This window comes from Adiantum capillus-veneris, chromosome 25 (genome assembly GCF_014529385.1).
Source record: "Adiantum capillus-veneris isolate H3 chromosome 25, ASM1452938v2, whole genome shotgun sequence".
NCBI classification, from domain to species: Eukaryota; Viridiplantae; Streptophyta; class Polypodiopsida; order Polypodiales; family Pteridaceae; genus Adiantum; species Adiantum capillus-veneris.
Window position 1 is genome coordinate 15606447 of NC_140955.1, and position 16013 is coordinate 15622459.

At 41.9% G+C, this 16013-nt stretch overlaps 1 protein-coding gene across 2 annotated transcripts; it reads right to left on the minus strand.

The window, feature by feature from the left end:
• Positions 1-13365: 13365 nt before the first annotated feature.
• Positions 13366-15500, minus strand: LYC (lycopene cyclase). 2 transcript variants are annotated; one of them, XM_086499700.1, is made up of 2 exons: positions 15340-15500; positions 13366-14834 (listed from the first exon to the last, which is right to left on the minus strand). In XM_086499700.1, exons 1-2 carry the CDS (start codon positions 15365-15367, stop codon positions 13606-13608), a joined length of 1257 nt encoding a protein of 418 aa, XP_086355826.1. In that variant the 5' UTR covers positions 15368-15500; the 3' UTR covers positions 13366-13605. The 2 variants fall into 2 exon arrangements, with proteins under 2 accessions (XP_086355826.1, XP_086355825.1); XM_086499699.1 differs by having other exon boundaries at positions 13366-15192; positions 15340-15496.
• Between the last annotated feature and the right edge of the window lie 513 nt (positions 15501-16013).

The following is a 16013-nucleotide window of genomic DNA, read 5'->3' on the forward strand; positions in this document are numbered from 1 at the left end:
GAAGCTCATGCTTATTCTGTAAGTTTCTCTAGGTCAATTCTTTTTTATGCATAGGCAATTAGCTCATCTATGATGCCTTGCCCTGGAAAAATATATATGCTATTTTTCTTGCTACTTACTCAAGCATGTAGTCTGTAATGGACAAAGGAAGGTTATCTCAAATAGTGGCAACATTCACCTACTTGAGGTTGACACAAACTTTGAATTCTACATTATTTCAAGGGACCACCACAATCGGAGATACTCACTGCAATCAATTTCATAAATAAAATTCACATCCAGTAGTTTATTTGTTCTGTGCAAAATATTTTTGTCGTACATGTAAGGATGATGCTTGCGTGGTTTGGCATCATCCTTAAGTGCGATAGTACGTTGGAAAATTGAGGGATCCACTCCTTTCAAGTCCTTCTATGACCAAGCAAACATATATGTATACTCTTTGAGAGTGGAGATGAGCAAGGATTCCTGTCCTGGCTTAAATCCATAGAAATCCACACCATTTTGGATGGTTTACTTGATTTTGCCAAATTCACTACTTAAGCCTTTTCAAGCCCATTGTAGGACTCCTATTTTTTGTTTTCAAGTATTCAGCTTGACTCTCTTTTGGGTTTTCAAGTCTTGCGTGGTATATAATGGGCTAGCACTTTTGGGTTTTGTTCTCCCTCTCCCTCATTGCACTACTTTTGGCAAGCTCATCTCAGGCATCTTCAAGGATGTGCTTCCTACCCTAAATTTCCTCATGTCATTCTAGCTTGGTGGGCTTGTAAGCATCTTTGGAAGAGATTGTGTCATCATCATTTCTTTTGTTAGCATTGTTTTATGATCGAATCTACTTCCTTTTTGGCTTGATCCAATGTGGTTTTGCATCAATCCCTATTTCCATTAGACCTCTATTTTGACATAATCATAAGCCTCTACATGAAGCAAAAATTCTCTTTTGCTTTCAAATTATTTTGGTCTCTTGGTTCCTTCAAAATGAGTGCATTTTTACTTGGGCCTCTCTCTTTCCTTACAGCAATTAATTTCATTTCATCCAAACCCTATGGCAAGTAGTTTCTTAACTCAAGCCATCGTGATCGTCACTATTTAGCTCTTCCTCAATGTTGCCCATTTTCAACAAACTTTCAGACCCATTGTAGGATCTTGAAGGTTTGATCTTGGTATTTGGACTTGTTATATGAGCTCTTCCTCTATTTTTGTTTTAGAGATGTTCTATGAATGACAGAATTCTAATTGGAATGACAACATAGCCCTCTTCATCAAAAAATTGTGCTTGGGGCTCTAAGGAACCGTGTATCAATGGTTGCTAAGATATGCATCCATTCCTAGCTAGCTGATTGTGGATCTGGGACCTCTTGGTAAATAATATTCCTCCACTAAGTTGATGACGCTATTGATTTTGGTGATATATATGGCCAACAAGTCATTCTCTTCCTCCTCAAATAGTAGGAGGTTGTCCCCCCTTTCATAGACATCACTCTCCCCACTTAATGGTAAGGTAATGATTAACCCAAAGTCTACGACATATATTCTTGCTATGTCCCTATAGTCATGAAGTATATTTTTGCAGCAATCCACCCAAAATTGCTACAAGGGTATTTTGAGAATTTAGAAATTTGAGGGAATTCCCACTAATTTTAGGGGTGTTTTTTTGTCATTTTCTGTGTAGCACCCTTAAATGTAGTCAAATACCTGGAAAATTTTCCATAACTTTTTTGAGTTTTTAACAAGCCTTATTGTAGAAGTGTAGAAGGGAGTTAGACATACATTTGACATTTACATATGAGGCATTGATTTTCAATTGATAAAGGGGTCCTTGCATTTAAGAGCCTCATATGTGTCCTTTTATATTTTGGTCTTCCCATAGCAATGCTCGGGTAAGTAAAATTGATAAAAACATACTAGAGCTCTACAGAAGTTTTTATCGGTGGTTGAAAAATGTTGACTAGGGGACTTCCAAGGCAAATCCTTGGAACTTGAAAGGAATATCTGTAACATTTAATGGCCTAATAGCTTATGTGTAGCGGAAATTAGCATGAACATAGTGGGCATTTCATTAGAATAGATTCCTAATGAGAATTACAAGAGTGCTTGGGTGGAGAGAGCAACAAGAAGCATAACACCTAGTTAGATAGCATCGACAATACTTTCAAAAGAGAGAGAAATTAAGCTATTGACAACAGTTGAGGACCGGATTTGCATGGAGCCGGTCCCCCCTCCAAAAGGCTTTGTATTATGGTTTCTCCCATCAAGAGAGACATTGTACAATACAAATCTTTGTGTTCCTTCAAGACTAGCTAGTGCAATGAAGATGGAAGCTTCATGCACCAAGCAAAACACTTAATCAAACACAACTTGAATTATCCCCGTTCTCAGACCCAAGACCTCACACACCTTCGAAGATGGTGAGAGCTAGCAGGGTATGAGAGTAGATTGAGAGGAAGAAGGAGTATCTTACGAGAAAGATGTACATCTCCTCACATAATCACTCATATTAGCATAGCTTAGCTTAGTAATTAGCTTGGTAGAGGAGATGAGCATGCATTGAAGCTTGGCTCTTGGTTGGATTTGCATCCACATGCCAAGAGAGTGTTGATGTAGGCTTCTATCTCACAAGCTTGGAGTAGGTGATGAGCTATCCATTAAAGCTTGGGAGGAGATAGAATATTCTTCCTTCACACATGGTCAAGTGAGAGTGTGTGTGTGTGTCAATGCCAAGCAAAAATCAGCCCCCTCTCTCTCTTGGGCGAGCCCTTGTTGCTAATTTGGTCTGGCTTTTGCCTCATTGGACCTCCCCAAGTCAAGCCAATGGGTATTAAGCAGCATAAGTGATAGCCTTCTGACATGTGTCCCCCTTTCCCCTTTTGTGAGAGCTTTAGGTAATTAAATAATTAAACTAAACTCTCATTGGACCCCTTTGCCTCCTGGCCAATAGGAATCAGGCAAGCCATGGGGCTTCTGAATGCTCATTGGACCCCTTGGGAGACTGCCCAATAGTCTTCTAGTAGACTTAATTCTCATTGGTTTCTTTTATTAAATGTTTTTAAATTAATTAAACTAGATTTACTCTAGCTTAATTCTCATTGGTCCACTTCAAGGGTCTTCCAATAGGAATTGGGCACACCTTGTGGGCATCTGGCCTAGGGAGCTGACATGTGTCCCTCATTCCCTTTGTGTAAAGGGAGCCTGTGTGTGTGTGTGTGTGTGTGGCTTTCTCTCTCATCCCCTACCTTTAGGGCTCGCCCCCTCCCATGTAGGGATGTGCAAAGACTTTTAGGGCACACACAAAGCATCCAATTTTCCCTAGGGTTGACCTTTGGACACAACCTTTGAATTTTGGAACCTTAGCATTTTGGAAGTCTTAATGGGCTGAACCTTAGGGTCTTTTTAGCCCATTGTTGCACATGGCTCTTTTGCAGATGGCCCCCCCTTTGGATCCCTTTTTTCCCTTCTTTGGATCCCTACTGTGGCCGGTCTGCTAGCTTAACCAATATTCTAGCTTTTTCTCCCCTGGTACCTCCCCACATTAAATGATCAGTTTAATATGAGAAAATCATTTAGGAGAATTAGATATTGATTATTATGACATTACCTCTCTCTTGAAATCATAGTTGTCCTCGACTATGGTGTAAAGAAGATAAAGCATATTCATGAGTCCTTTTCTTAGCGGGTAGAGGATCCCTATGTTACCCTACGACATCATTCCATAATGGATGACTAGTCCATTAGGCGCTTGAGAGCCTGAGGCTGCCACAAGCATGTCTGCACATCAGTCATATCAATCTTCCATAGTAGAGTGACAAGCTCTACTTGGTGTTTGGGAGACGTCGTCTCCGCAAACTTGATCTAAGCATGCATACTACTTCATTTTTGTGCACAAATAAAGAAAAAGAGAGTCTTATAAGACAAAAATTTTGTTCATTTTTAACATTTTGTACATTTACTTACTCTTGGGAAGCATTGTAAGCATTGACAAGGTTTAGGTTATCCTTTAATTGTATGCCTTGCATCCATCTAGCATCTTCAATAATTCTTAAACTTAATAAGATATCGTCGGATAGTCTTACCGCCTCTTAATACCTTGTCTTCATGTCAGAGAATGGACTCGGGCTGCAGCACCTCTTCTTGGTCCTCGATCTCCGGTGGGTCTTCAATAGTTGGTTCTTGAGGTGGCTCTCCTTTGTAAGGCTTTAATAGGCTCACATGAAAATCATTGTGTATGAGCCAATGATTGGGCAACTTAAGTTGATAGGCCATCTCATTGATTGGCCTAAGAATCTGGAAGGGACCATAGTACCTTTTTGCTAGTTTAGCATAGTACTTTTGGTGGCCCGTAGGATTCTTGCCCGTCGTGTGCCTTAATCGAGCCTTGGGAAACTTTAACAAGACCCAATCGTTTTCTTTAAAGGCTTGGGATCTTCTGTGCTTGTCAGCAGCAGCCTTTTGCCTTTGCTGTGAGATAGAGATAGCATCTTTAATCTTTTGAAAAGATTCTTGTAGGTCTCGGCTATACTCATCTGCAGCGAAGATCTTCCCATGTACCTTAAGTAGCAAGGGACTTTTTTATCTTCCCTCAATTACCTCGAAAGGTTCTTTTCCCGTGGAAGTATGTACAGTGTTATTGTAAGCATACTCCACTAAGGGTAAGTACTTCTCCCATTGGGATCTTTGATCTACTTCCGTTACATAGGCTTTTAGTAGATTGAGAATTGTTAGGTTAGCTATTTCACTTTGGCCATCCGTTTGTGGATGATAGGCCGAAGAGAAATTTAGCCTTGTCCCTAAATTCTCAAAGAGACCCTTCCAGAAATTACTGGTCATTCTAGGATCTCTATCCGACACTATGGACATTGGTAAGCCATGGTATTTGAAAATTTGTGAAATGAAGAGGGTTTCCATTTGATGGGCTTTGATAGTCTTTTTGACAGGTATAAAATGAGCTTGTTTACTGAACCTGTCTACTATCGTCCATATTCCCGTATTCCCATGGATAGACTTAGGCAATCCAAAGATAAAATCCATGGATATGCTCTCCCATGGTGAATTAGGGATTGGCAAGGGTTGAAGCAATCCAGGTTGCTTCCCTCTATCAAATTTTGTCTTTTGACATACCACACATTTGGAAACATACTCTTGTATGTTCACTTTCATGGTAGGCCAATAGAAATATGTTTCAATTCCCTTTAAGGTAGACTGAATCCCTCTATGCCCCGCATACGGGGGAGCATGAGATTCATACATTACTTTCTCACGTAGGGAGTTAGTAACGCATAGTCTATTGCCATAGAGAAGATAACCATCTTGTAAAGTAAATGGTTCTTCTTTCTTCCCTAATGTAAGGGCTGAAATCACATCTCTAAAATCGGGATCAATAGCATACTCATCTATCATTGAAGATAGATCATTGTGAGTTGCTATGGAAACCGCATTCACTCTCGGTCGTCTTGAGAGTGCATCGGCTACTTGATTATGCTTGCCAGCAATGTGAGCAATATGAAAATGAAATTGCGAAAGGAAATTTGCCCACCTCATTTGTTTGTCGGAGAGCTTGGTCTGCGTCATGAAGTACTTAAGACTTTGGTGATCCATTCGCAGAATGAAAGGAGTCCCCAATAAATAGTGCTTCCATGAGTCTAAGGCATGTAGAACTGCAAGGAGTTCCTTTTCGTATATGCCTAGAGCTTGCTCAACAGGGTCGAGCCTTCGGCTCTCATAGCCTATGGCGTGCCCTTCTTGGAGCAAAACAGCTCCAAGGCAATCACCACAAGCATCACATTGGACCTCAAATGGTTTTGAGAGATCCGGTAGTGTAAGTACAGGTTGAGAGATAAGCTTTTCGAAAGCATTGTTCTCCTTAGCAGACCATGTATACCTAATGCTTTTTTTTGTTAGGTCGTGTAATGGTCCCGCAATTTGTGAGAACTTTTCTATGAAGCGTCTATAGTATGCACACATACCTATGAAGCTTCTTAGTTCATGCAGATTCCTTGGTTTAGGCCATCCTTTTATTACCTCTAACTTGGATGGATCCATTTGGATGCCATCTTGAGAGATAATGTGACCTAAATACTCAATCTCTTGCAAGAAAAATTCACTTTTCTTTCGATTAACATAAAGTTTATTCTCTCTTAAAACTTGAAATATTACCTGGAGATGTTGCTTGTGTTCCTCCAATGAATTAGAGTAGATGATAATATCATCAAAGAACACTCCAGTGAAGGTTCAATGAGGCCTGAATAGCTTCTCCATCAAGCGGTTGAATGTGGCTGGTGCATTGGTCAAGCCAAAAGGCATGACAATGTATTCGTAAAGACCAAATGTAGTGCGAAACGCGGTCTTTACAATGTCTTGATCAACTATCCTTATTTGATGATAGCCACTCTTTAGGTCAACCCTACTGAAGTAGTTCGATCCTTGTAGCTTATCAAATAGGTCTTCTACCCGTGGAACGGGAAACCTATTCTTGATAGTGATCCTATTTAGTGCTCTATAGTCGACACACATACGATATGTGCCGTCTTTCTTTTGCACTAATAGCACAGGTGAGCAAAATGGAGATGAGCTAGGCCTAACCATGCCCTTCTCAACTAACTCATGCACTTGCCGCATAATCTCCTCTTGTTGAGCTTGAGAAACTCTATAAGGAGGTTTATTAGGCGGTGAACTTCCTGGAAGAAGTTCAATTGCATGGTCATCATTACCTCGTTTAGGAGGTAGCTCACAAGGGATGCCGTCAATAAAAACATCTTGAAACCCCTTGAGAAAATTGGATAACTCTAATTCCTTTTGGTTGATTTTATTTTCGTTTGTTAAAGCATTAGGTTCATTTTGAGAATCTTTAACAAAAATCATGTACACGGAAATAGAGCTCTTTATTGACTTGTTGAAAGCTGGTGTATGTACAATGGGGATGGTGTTACCCATTTCCTTAGCATCTATATACATGTCTTTTTCCCTGAACTTAAAGGAGATTCTCCTTTCAGGAAATTTAACATCGGCAGCCAGGCGGTCAAACCATGGTGCCCCTAGGATTACATCCTCATGCTTGAGAGGAGAGATAAAGAAGTCCTCTTTGTCCACATAGCCTTGGACATGAAGCCTCAATTTCCCAATTAAGGGAGTGACTGAAGCTTCTTGCCCCTTGAAGGCACTGTCTGCGGATAGGACATCTCCCATCTCGTAGGATTGTATGCCTAGCTTGGTGGCTAACTCCATAGATATAAAATTGTGAGTAGAACCAGGGTCAAAGAGAATAAAAGCATCATGTTCTCTTACCTTTCCCCAAGCATGGCATAGAGGAGATCCTTTGTGGTGAGATTGGTGAGTCTCCTCCTCTTGGATTTCAACCAAGGAAGCTCTAGGAGGATCTTGGCGGTTGTTCTTTTGGGGACAAGCGCGGTACGCATGCCCTTGTTCGCCGCACCTGAAACACCGGTTATCCTTACGATAACGCTCAAGCTCTTCAGGAGAGAGTTTATTCTTACCTTTGTAAACTCCCTTCTCTTTAGCTTTGTTGGAGTTGCCCTTAGGAGACTTTTGGACATTGTCCTTCCCCTTAGGCTCATTGGAACCCTTGTTTTCCAGGGGCTTATTATTTCTTTTTGCCCCCGTTTGGAAATTGATTCGAGAGGCGACCATAGTGTGGTGTATTACCGCCGATATGGTACGTGGTCTTTGGGAGTTGACATACTCCGCCATTTCTTCGGTCAAGCCCGCACAAAATTGTTGCTTTTGCTCTCCAAAATCCAACCTTTTGAAAACAGTGGCTTTGAGTTGTAAGTCCCAAAACTTGTCTACATATTTGTGGATGGATTCATTGGGAGAGAGCTTTAAGCTTTGCCATTCGGTGAGTACTTTGTCTTTGGCATCAGTGGCCAAAAATTGCTTCATAATGGAAGCTCTTAAATCTTTCCATGTTCGTGGAGCTTCACCGTTGGCTCGTAGGCTAGACCACCATTGTCTGGCGGACTTTTGAAAGTGCATAGCTACATGGTGTAGCTTAGAGGACTCCGTGAAGCCCTCATCTCCAAACGCCGCATCGAATTGCTGGATAAAGGCCAAGACTTTGTCCGTAGCACCAAAGGTACCATCATAGGTAAGGAAAGAGATACTCTTCCCTCCCTCTTTGAATTTCTTCAACTTGGACGACCTCTTCCATGCGGCATAGGATTTCCTATGGCCTCTTCTTTTTGATGGTTCAAAGGTTGCACCATCACTTTCTTCAGAGGGTGAAGAATTTGAAGAAGGTGGAGAAGAGGGTGACCTCTTTCTCTCCTTTTTCTTGTCTTGATCTTTGTCATCTTCACCATAGCTTTCATAAGAGGAAGAGGATGAAGAAGATGGAGAAGAGGGTGTCCTCTTTCTCGCCTTTTTCTTCTCTTGCTTTTTATCATCCCTCTTTGAATTGTGGTGGGGAGAAGAATATGATGGTATTCTCCGCTTTGGTGGTGATGGAGAGCGTTTAGCCCGCCGTCTTCGTGGAGCCATCTCCGCCGAGGTGGCGGGAGACTCACTTCTTTCTCGTTCCTTCGGTGGAGGCTCTTGAGTTCTCCTTTGGGAAGGTGATGCATCATCAAGAAGTAAATTCTTGAGCCCTTCATATGGATTCTCTTCTTCTTCCCGAATAGGAGAGAGACCTCTTTTGGTAGTCTCACAAGGAGGCTTCCTAGGTGTTCTCTCGTCATGTTGATGAGCTTGGAGAATCCCGTGAGCACGGAGCTGCCGTTGCACTTCACTTTGGAGAGATGGATTACCCATGGCTTGTTGAATCCTAGAAACAAGATAGTTAACAAGCATTGAAGCATCATTAGTAGCTTGCTCATGAGCAAAATCAAAGTTATCAACATTAATTTCACTCTCTTTACTATTGTCAGCCATTCTAACAACTTTTAGGTGTAAACCTTTTAGGTGTACTTTGGCACTTCAAGCCCTAGTTGCTACTCCTCTTTACCCCTTTAGAAAAAGCACTCAAGCTACTGTACCCGCTAATTGCAAGGAATAGAAGAGAAGGTCTTTCGACACCAAAATAGCTTCTAATAGCTCAATAGTGGTTAAGCCGTAGGCAAGCCCCGTAGGACTCCACTATTAAGACCATAGCTCTCGACGGTGATGCCCCGTTAATTGCACAAAGGCAGGCGCACTGCAAGGCTGAAAAATCCCTATTCTCCTTACTCACAGGCAATTAATAATACCAACCATTTGTAGCTAGCTTGAGGACCTCCCTTCTTGAGCAAGAAAAGAGAAACCTTGAGCTCTGATACCAATGTAACATTTAATGGCCTAATAACTTATGTGTAGAGGAAATTAGCATGAACATAGTGGGCATTTCATTAGAATAGATTCCTAATGAGAATTACAAGAGTGCTTGGGTGGAGAGAGCAACAAGAAGCATAACACCTAGTTAGATAGCATCGACAATACTTTCAAAAGAGAGAGAAATTAAGCTATTGACAACAGTTGAGGACCGGATTTGCATGGAGCCGGTCCCCCCTCCAAAAGGCTTTGTATTATGGTTTCTCCCATCAAGAGAGACATTGTACAATACAATTCTTTGTGTTCCTTCAAGACTAGCTAGTGCAATGAAGATGGAAGCTTCATGCACCAAGCAAAACACTTAATCAAACACAACTTGAATTATCCCCGTTCTCAAACCCAAGACCTCACACACCTTCGAAGATGGTGAGAGCTAGCAGGGTATGAGAGTAGATTGAGAGGAAGAAGGAGTATCTTACGAGAAAGATGTACATCTCCTCACATAATCACTCATATTAGCATAGCTTAGCTTAGTAATTAGCTTGGTAGAGGAGATGAGCATGCATTGAAGCTTGGCTCTTGGTTGGATTTGCATCCACATGCCAAGAGAGTGTTGATGTAGGCTTCTATCTCACAAGCTTGGAGTAGGTGATGAGCTCTCCATTAAAGCTTGGGAGGAGATAGAATATTCTTGCTTCACACATGGTCAAGTGAGAGTGTGTGTGTGTGTCAATGCCAAGCAAAAATCAGCCCCCTCTCTCTCTTGGGCGAGCCCTTGTTGCTAATTTGGTCTGGCTCTTGCCTCATTGGACCTCCCCAAGTCAAGCCAATGGGTATTAAGCAGCATAAGTGATAGCCTTCTGACATGTGTCCCCCTTTCCCCTTTTGTGAGAGCTTTAGGTAATTAAATAATTAAACTAAACTCTCATTGGACCCCTTTGCCTCCTGGCCAATAGGAATCAGGCAAGCCATGGGGCTTCTGAATGCTCATTGGACCCCTTGGGAGACTGCCCAATAGTCTTCTAGTAGACTTAATTCTCATTGGTTTCTTTTATTAAATGTTTTTAAATTAATTAAACTAGATTTACTCTAGCTTAATTCTCATTGGTCCACTTCAAGGGTCTTCAATAGGAATTGGGCACACCTTGTGGGCATCTGGCCTAGGGAGCTGACATGTGTCCCTCATTCCCTTTGTGTAAAGGGAGCCTGTGTGTGTGTGTGTGTGTGTGGCTTTCTCTCTCATCCCCTACCTTTAGGGCTCGCCCCCTCCCATGTAGGGATGTGCAAAGACTTTTAGGGCACACACAAAGCATCCAATTTTCCCTAGGGTTGACCTTTGGACACAACCTTTGAATTTTGGAACCTTAGCATTTTGGAAGTCTTAATGGGCTGAACCTTAGGGTCTTTTTAGCCCATTGTTGCACATGGCTCTTTTGCAGATGGCCCCCTCTTTGGATCCCTATTCTCCCTCCTTTGGATCCCTACTGTGGCCGGTCTGCTAGCTTAACCAATATTCTAGCTTTTTCTCCCTGGTACCTCCCCACATTAAATGATCAGTTTAATATGAGAAAATCATTTAGGAGAATTAGATATTGATTATTATGACAATATCAACCATTCAAGTTTTAAAGATTGATAACAGACATTGCCTACAAATGCTTTCAGTTCTCTACTTGCTATGTAATGATCAAGATTATATTGTTACAATATGGACTCACAACATAGTTAGTAATCTATAAGGTTATGAAATAATTATTGTAATATCATGAGTTCAAAGCCATTTCAATGAATACAAATGGTTTAATATGGATATCAAAATATTTTGGACATGGATAGTGCTAAATATTGTCATTGAAGCACATTTTCTCAATTTGATGTAGTTTTAATGAGTATAACCTTTTTCCTTTCCCTGATAACTTAGGAAGGTTTTGATCATGCAATTTTTTAGGTCTAACCAAGAAAGAAAGGAGAAAATGTTTCCTTTATTTCTTTTATTAATACATTTAGTCTATAAATTGACTTGGCAAGACGTCAATCAAAAGTTTAGAAAAGAAAATTATGTGATAAATTTGCAATTTAAATTTTTCATTAAACGTTACGTAAAGATTAGCTTCCCAAAAGGCACAATAAGTATAGCTTTTTGCTAAAGACAAAAGGTTTAAAAATTTATAGAAAAATTTGAGGCCTTGAAAAGTACTAATTAAATAATAAACTTTGTATAAGCAGAAAACATGACATTAAGCTAATAAATACTTATGGCAAAGATCATAAAGCAATTGTGCAAATTGGTTTCCTTCATTTTTGATCTTCGATCCTGTATAAAGTTCTCCCTACAAAAAAAAGAACATAAAGATAAGAAAGCTTGCTGAATCGATTCCCTTTCCAACCCAATGAAATAAGAAAACTGTTCTTGGGGTTACTAGGCAGACCAGCTCTAAAAATCCCTTAGTTAACAACTTCATGAATCCACACAATGCTCAATGCAGTAGAAATTTTACTAGTGAAGTAGAAAACCGAAGCTTTATCTTTCCAAATATTGAATTTTACTTAGTGGAGATAGTGATCGGAGCCAAACCTCTGAGTATTTACAATCGGACTTGACATACACAGAACGCCTCAAGGGGTCACACCATGGAAAAATCTCCCAAAATGGGGAGGAGGGTACACCCAGCAGAACGCAACCCGTGAGCCTCGAACCCTCAACTTTGTGGTCTTGAATTGCATCTCCCTCTCCTCTGATCAGAGCTTGTTGATGCCGACTCCGACTCCGACTCCAACTCCGACTCGATTACATACAGGCGAGACAAGAAGGATTCCTCAGCAGTTTCTCTCAAGAATTTCAAAGAGTTCTCCAAATCTTATTTGCAAGATGCAATTATGTTTAGTTTAAGGGCTGATCCTCATTGAAGTCACACCGCCACCATCGTCGAGCTGCCGCACCTTGCTCTAATACCGCTACTTGCGGAATTGAAACTTCCAAAATCTCCTCCTCTCACCGTCTCCTTCTCTTACACTTCTTAGATCTTCTTACACTTCTATGTCAACCTCTACATGAATATATGTGTATAGCAAGTAGATGGCACTATCTTCATTGTTTTATGTGTTGAGAGAGAGAGGAAGATGGTGAAAGGTTGAAAAACATGCGTCATTAGAGCTTAGAGGAGGTTTCCGGCTTCACCGTTTGTCAACATTCAGCTATGAGAGCAACATTTTCTCATGATCCACAACCCTTAACCAACTCTTATCCTCGACAAAGTCAACCTGGTGGTCAAGGTTACACTGGCTCCTACTGAGAATCTACCCATTCCACAAATAAGCACATTAGGCTGATAGAGTGACACATGAATGTGACTATGGAAAACCTCTCTATACTCTTCATCGTTAGCTGATCACAAAAACAAAACACACGACAAGATTGGTCAGCCCTGCCTACCTAGCTGTAACAAACTTGCCGCAGCAGATGACTGCTCCAAGCCAGCTAGCCTGCACAACCATGATGGTGTAGGGAAAGGACTGCTACTGTCCTTTCACAGTAATGTGGGCAACCCATGGACGCCGGGACCACACATTATGGGAAAGGACAACAGCTGTCCTTTCCCAGATGTCAAGTGTGAGGAGGTGGGGGGGGGGGGGGGGGGCGGGATTATAAGAGGCCATGTGGCACTCACTGACCAGTCTTCAATCTGCCGCACTAGAAACTGCACCCTGCAGCCGATCATCGGCTCCAACATATGAACCAAGCGCTGTGACACTGTCCGCGCACTGATGTAGCAAAGATCTGATGGGTGACGAAATGTTTTCCGGCAGTAAATGGACGGTGGGGAAGGGTTGCCCCCTGACCTCGACGGTTTAGTTGAAGCATATCTCTTGAATTGAAAGGAGAGAGGCAAGGAGCCTCCAAATAATGCATGCATCATTATTGGAAGTTAGTAATAAATTGCAAGCGCAAAGCACTTCATAGCCACTGTTCCCGAAAAAAAAGGACTCCATAGAAGACTTCTGTGAAGAGACAACACAGCAACGTAAAGCTGGTCACACGTTCACAAATAAACTCTTTAGACACAATAAGTATACTGAATGACCTGATTTCCAAATTTAGAATGACTTCAATCCTTCCGTTTCAATTCACGTTGACATTGATCAAGCGCAAGCTTACTTCAGCAAGTTTCTATCCAGAAACATGAGGATTAAAACGAAAACCCAATGCCTACTGTACAAGCTAGCAGTTAACACAATACAATCTGCTTACAATCCAGCAGATAAAATATTTTCAGGTATCTGTTGACAGAAAAAGACTATAGAATGACACAGCAATTGCAATCAAAGATCGAGCGCATCTCCACAGCTCACATACTACCTCATGCTTGTGAGATTCTTGATCATCCTTAACAGAGGTACGGTTCCTTTTGCCATGATTTCCAACCGAGCCGTGGTCGATGCATTTCCAAACAGTGACAAACCAAAGATGAACAGCTCGGGCAAGTAGAGCCTTGAAGATAAGAAGCCATGCCACTGATAAGGCTCAAGGTCAAAGAAAGCATCAAAAAAGCGTCTGGTTCCATCCAAATCAAGAGACAATAACACATCCATGCCAAAACAAAAGAACTCGCGCTGTCTCTTCCTCCCAATCGGCCATAAATCCTTCCACACTCCAGCCGAGAGAGACATAAGGTCACTTTCCTTGCCCTCAAGCCTTTGTACAATTGCATTGGCAACAATAGGGGCAGCTGCAAGAGTGCGTGCAACCATGTATCCCGTGGATGGATGAACCATGGCTGCTGTGCCTCCTATCCCAACCACCCTCTGTGGCATCACTGGAAGCGGGCCCCCCATTGGGATCACACACTTTTCATCTTCCTCAATGTTTTTCACATTTATATCCAGATACTGCAACCTCTGGATCATCCTCTTTTTAATTTCTTCGAACGGTACCCCTGGCCTTGCTACCAAAGAGGTTTCCTCCAAGAAAATCCTGTTTGATGAGAAGGGCATCGCATAGAGAAAAGTGGGCAACTTCTTGTTATTGCTCTTTAGCACTGGATCCTTGTTTAAATGAGAGTCACGCCAGTCCATGAACACCATCTTGTCGACATCAAACGGGTGACTATCCACCTCAGCTACAATACCATATGCTATCTGGTACCCTGGATTATAAGGCTTCTCATACTCCACCAAGCACCTTGAAAAGCCGGTTGCATCAAGGACCACATTGGCTTTGATCGTGAGCCCATCACTGCAAAGTACAGAAGAATACTCATCTTCGTGAACCACATTTGACACCTTGGCTGGATGAAACTTGACCCCATTTTTAATGCAACCCTCCATCATTTTCGCTTTTAGGCGCCTCCGATCCACGCGACCATATGGGCGTTTCAGCGACTTCTCTCTCTTGTCATCCAAGTAGACCACTGCACTAGCCCATGTGGTGTCCAAGCAATCCAAGAGGTCCATGGCTTCAAACTCATCAACCCAGACACCATAATTATTGGGCCAAATGCTCTGTGGTGCAGGATCGATGCAACAAACACTCACTCCAGCTTCAGAAACCTGCTTGGCAACAGCAAGGCCAGCGGGGCCTGATCCTACAACAACCAAATCAACTCTGTTTTGTGCAGACTTGTCGAATTTAGGAAGCTCAAAAGTGAGATTTTCCTTCTTGACCTCCCGGGCTAGTTCAAGAGGGGTCATGGTGGCATGCGCCCGAAAAATGCCCCGAGCATGCCCTCTTTTGAAGTTCAGACGAGGAATTGCCCTCTGTATTCCACATGTAAATTCACTAGAACCCATGCCCAACTTACAGCAAAGCTCAGGATCATTAACCCGCATGACAAGTATTTGCTGACCGCAAGCCTTATGAGCTATCAAACCATCCATCTTTGTTACAGGCACAATATATCACAAAATGCACAGAAAATCAAACCCCTTGCTGGAAACAAGTCCCTGATGCATCAAAATACCAAAAAAATCATCCCCTTACTCTGCCATGCTAGCCTTGATTGATAGTATTTCGCTACAAATCTGCAGAAGTTCTCAAATGTGGAACTTTTACGCATTCAGAGGAAAAGCTATGGCAGTAGTGAAGCTTACCTTGGAGGTAAAAGCTAAAGGCCAGCATAAAGCTGAATCTGCAAAATGGAAGCAGAGCAGCTGGTCTCCGGTATTCCCTGACCCTGTTGTTCAAACGTGGCTCTGCGCGTGCCTACGTTCACAAACTTGCTCCAGTGCCATTTATAATTTTCATAGAATCTTCGACCATAGAAAAAGATAAGCTCTCTCTCTCTCTCTCTCCCCACCACCTAATGAGGTCTCGAGTTCAAGACTAGTCGAATAGATCTTTGAGGTCTCCTGGGGTTGTTCCTACTCATACACTAGACAACCACACAAGGCTCTCACACTAGATGAAGATAACACTCGCTCCTAGTTAGTTTTTTTAAAATAAACTCAAACACCAACGGCAATTATATATTGCATCCTACCAAAGATATTTTTGTGCCATGTGTGAACTCTTTCCAAGATCTCTTGGGATTGTTGTTATGACGTTAGAAATCCCCCCCCCCCCCCTCCACATACAACCTCTCTCTCTCTCTCTCTCTCTCTCTCTCTCTCTCTCTCTCTCATAGTTCGCCTTGTATCATTTCTAAAGGTACAAAGAGCTAGTGTTCTCAGGAGGTTCTAGGACTTCTCTGACATGATGGACATGTTCCACTTCATTTAGAGTAGACGTGCATGCCATCAAAGAAGACAAGCACACATTAGTTTAA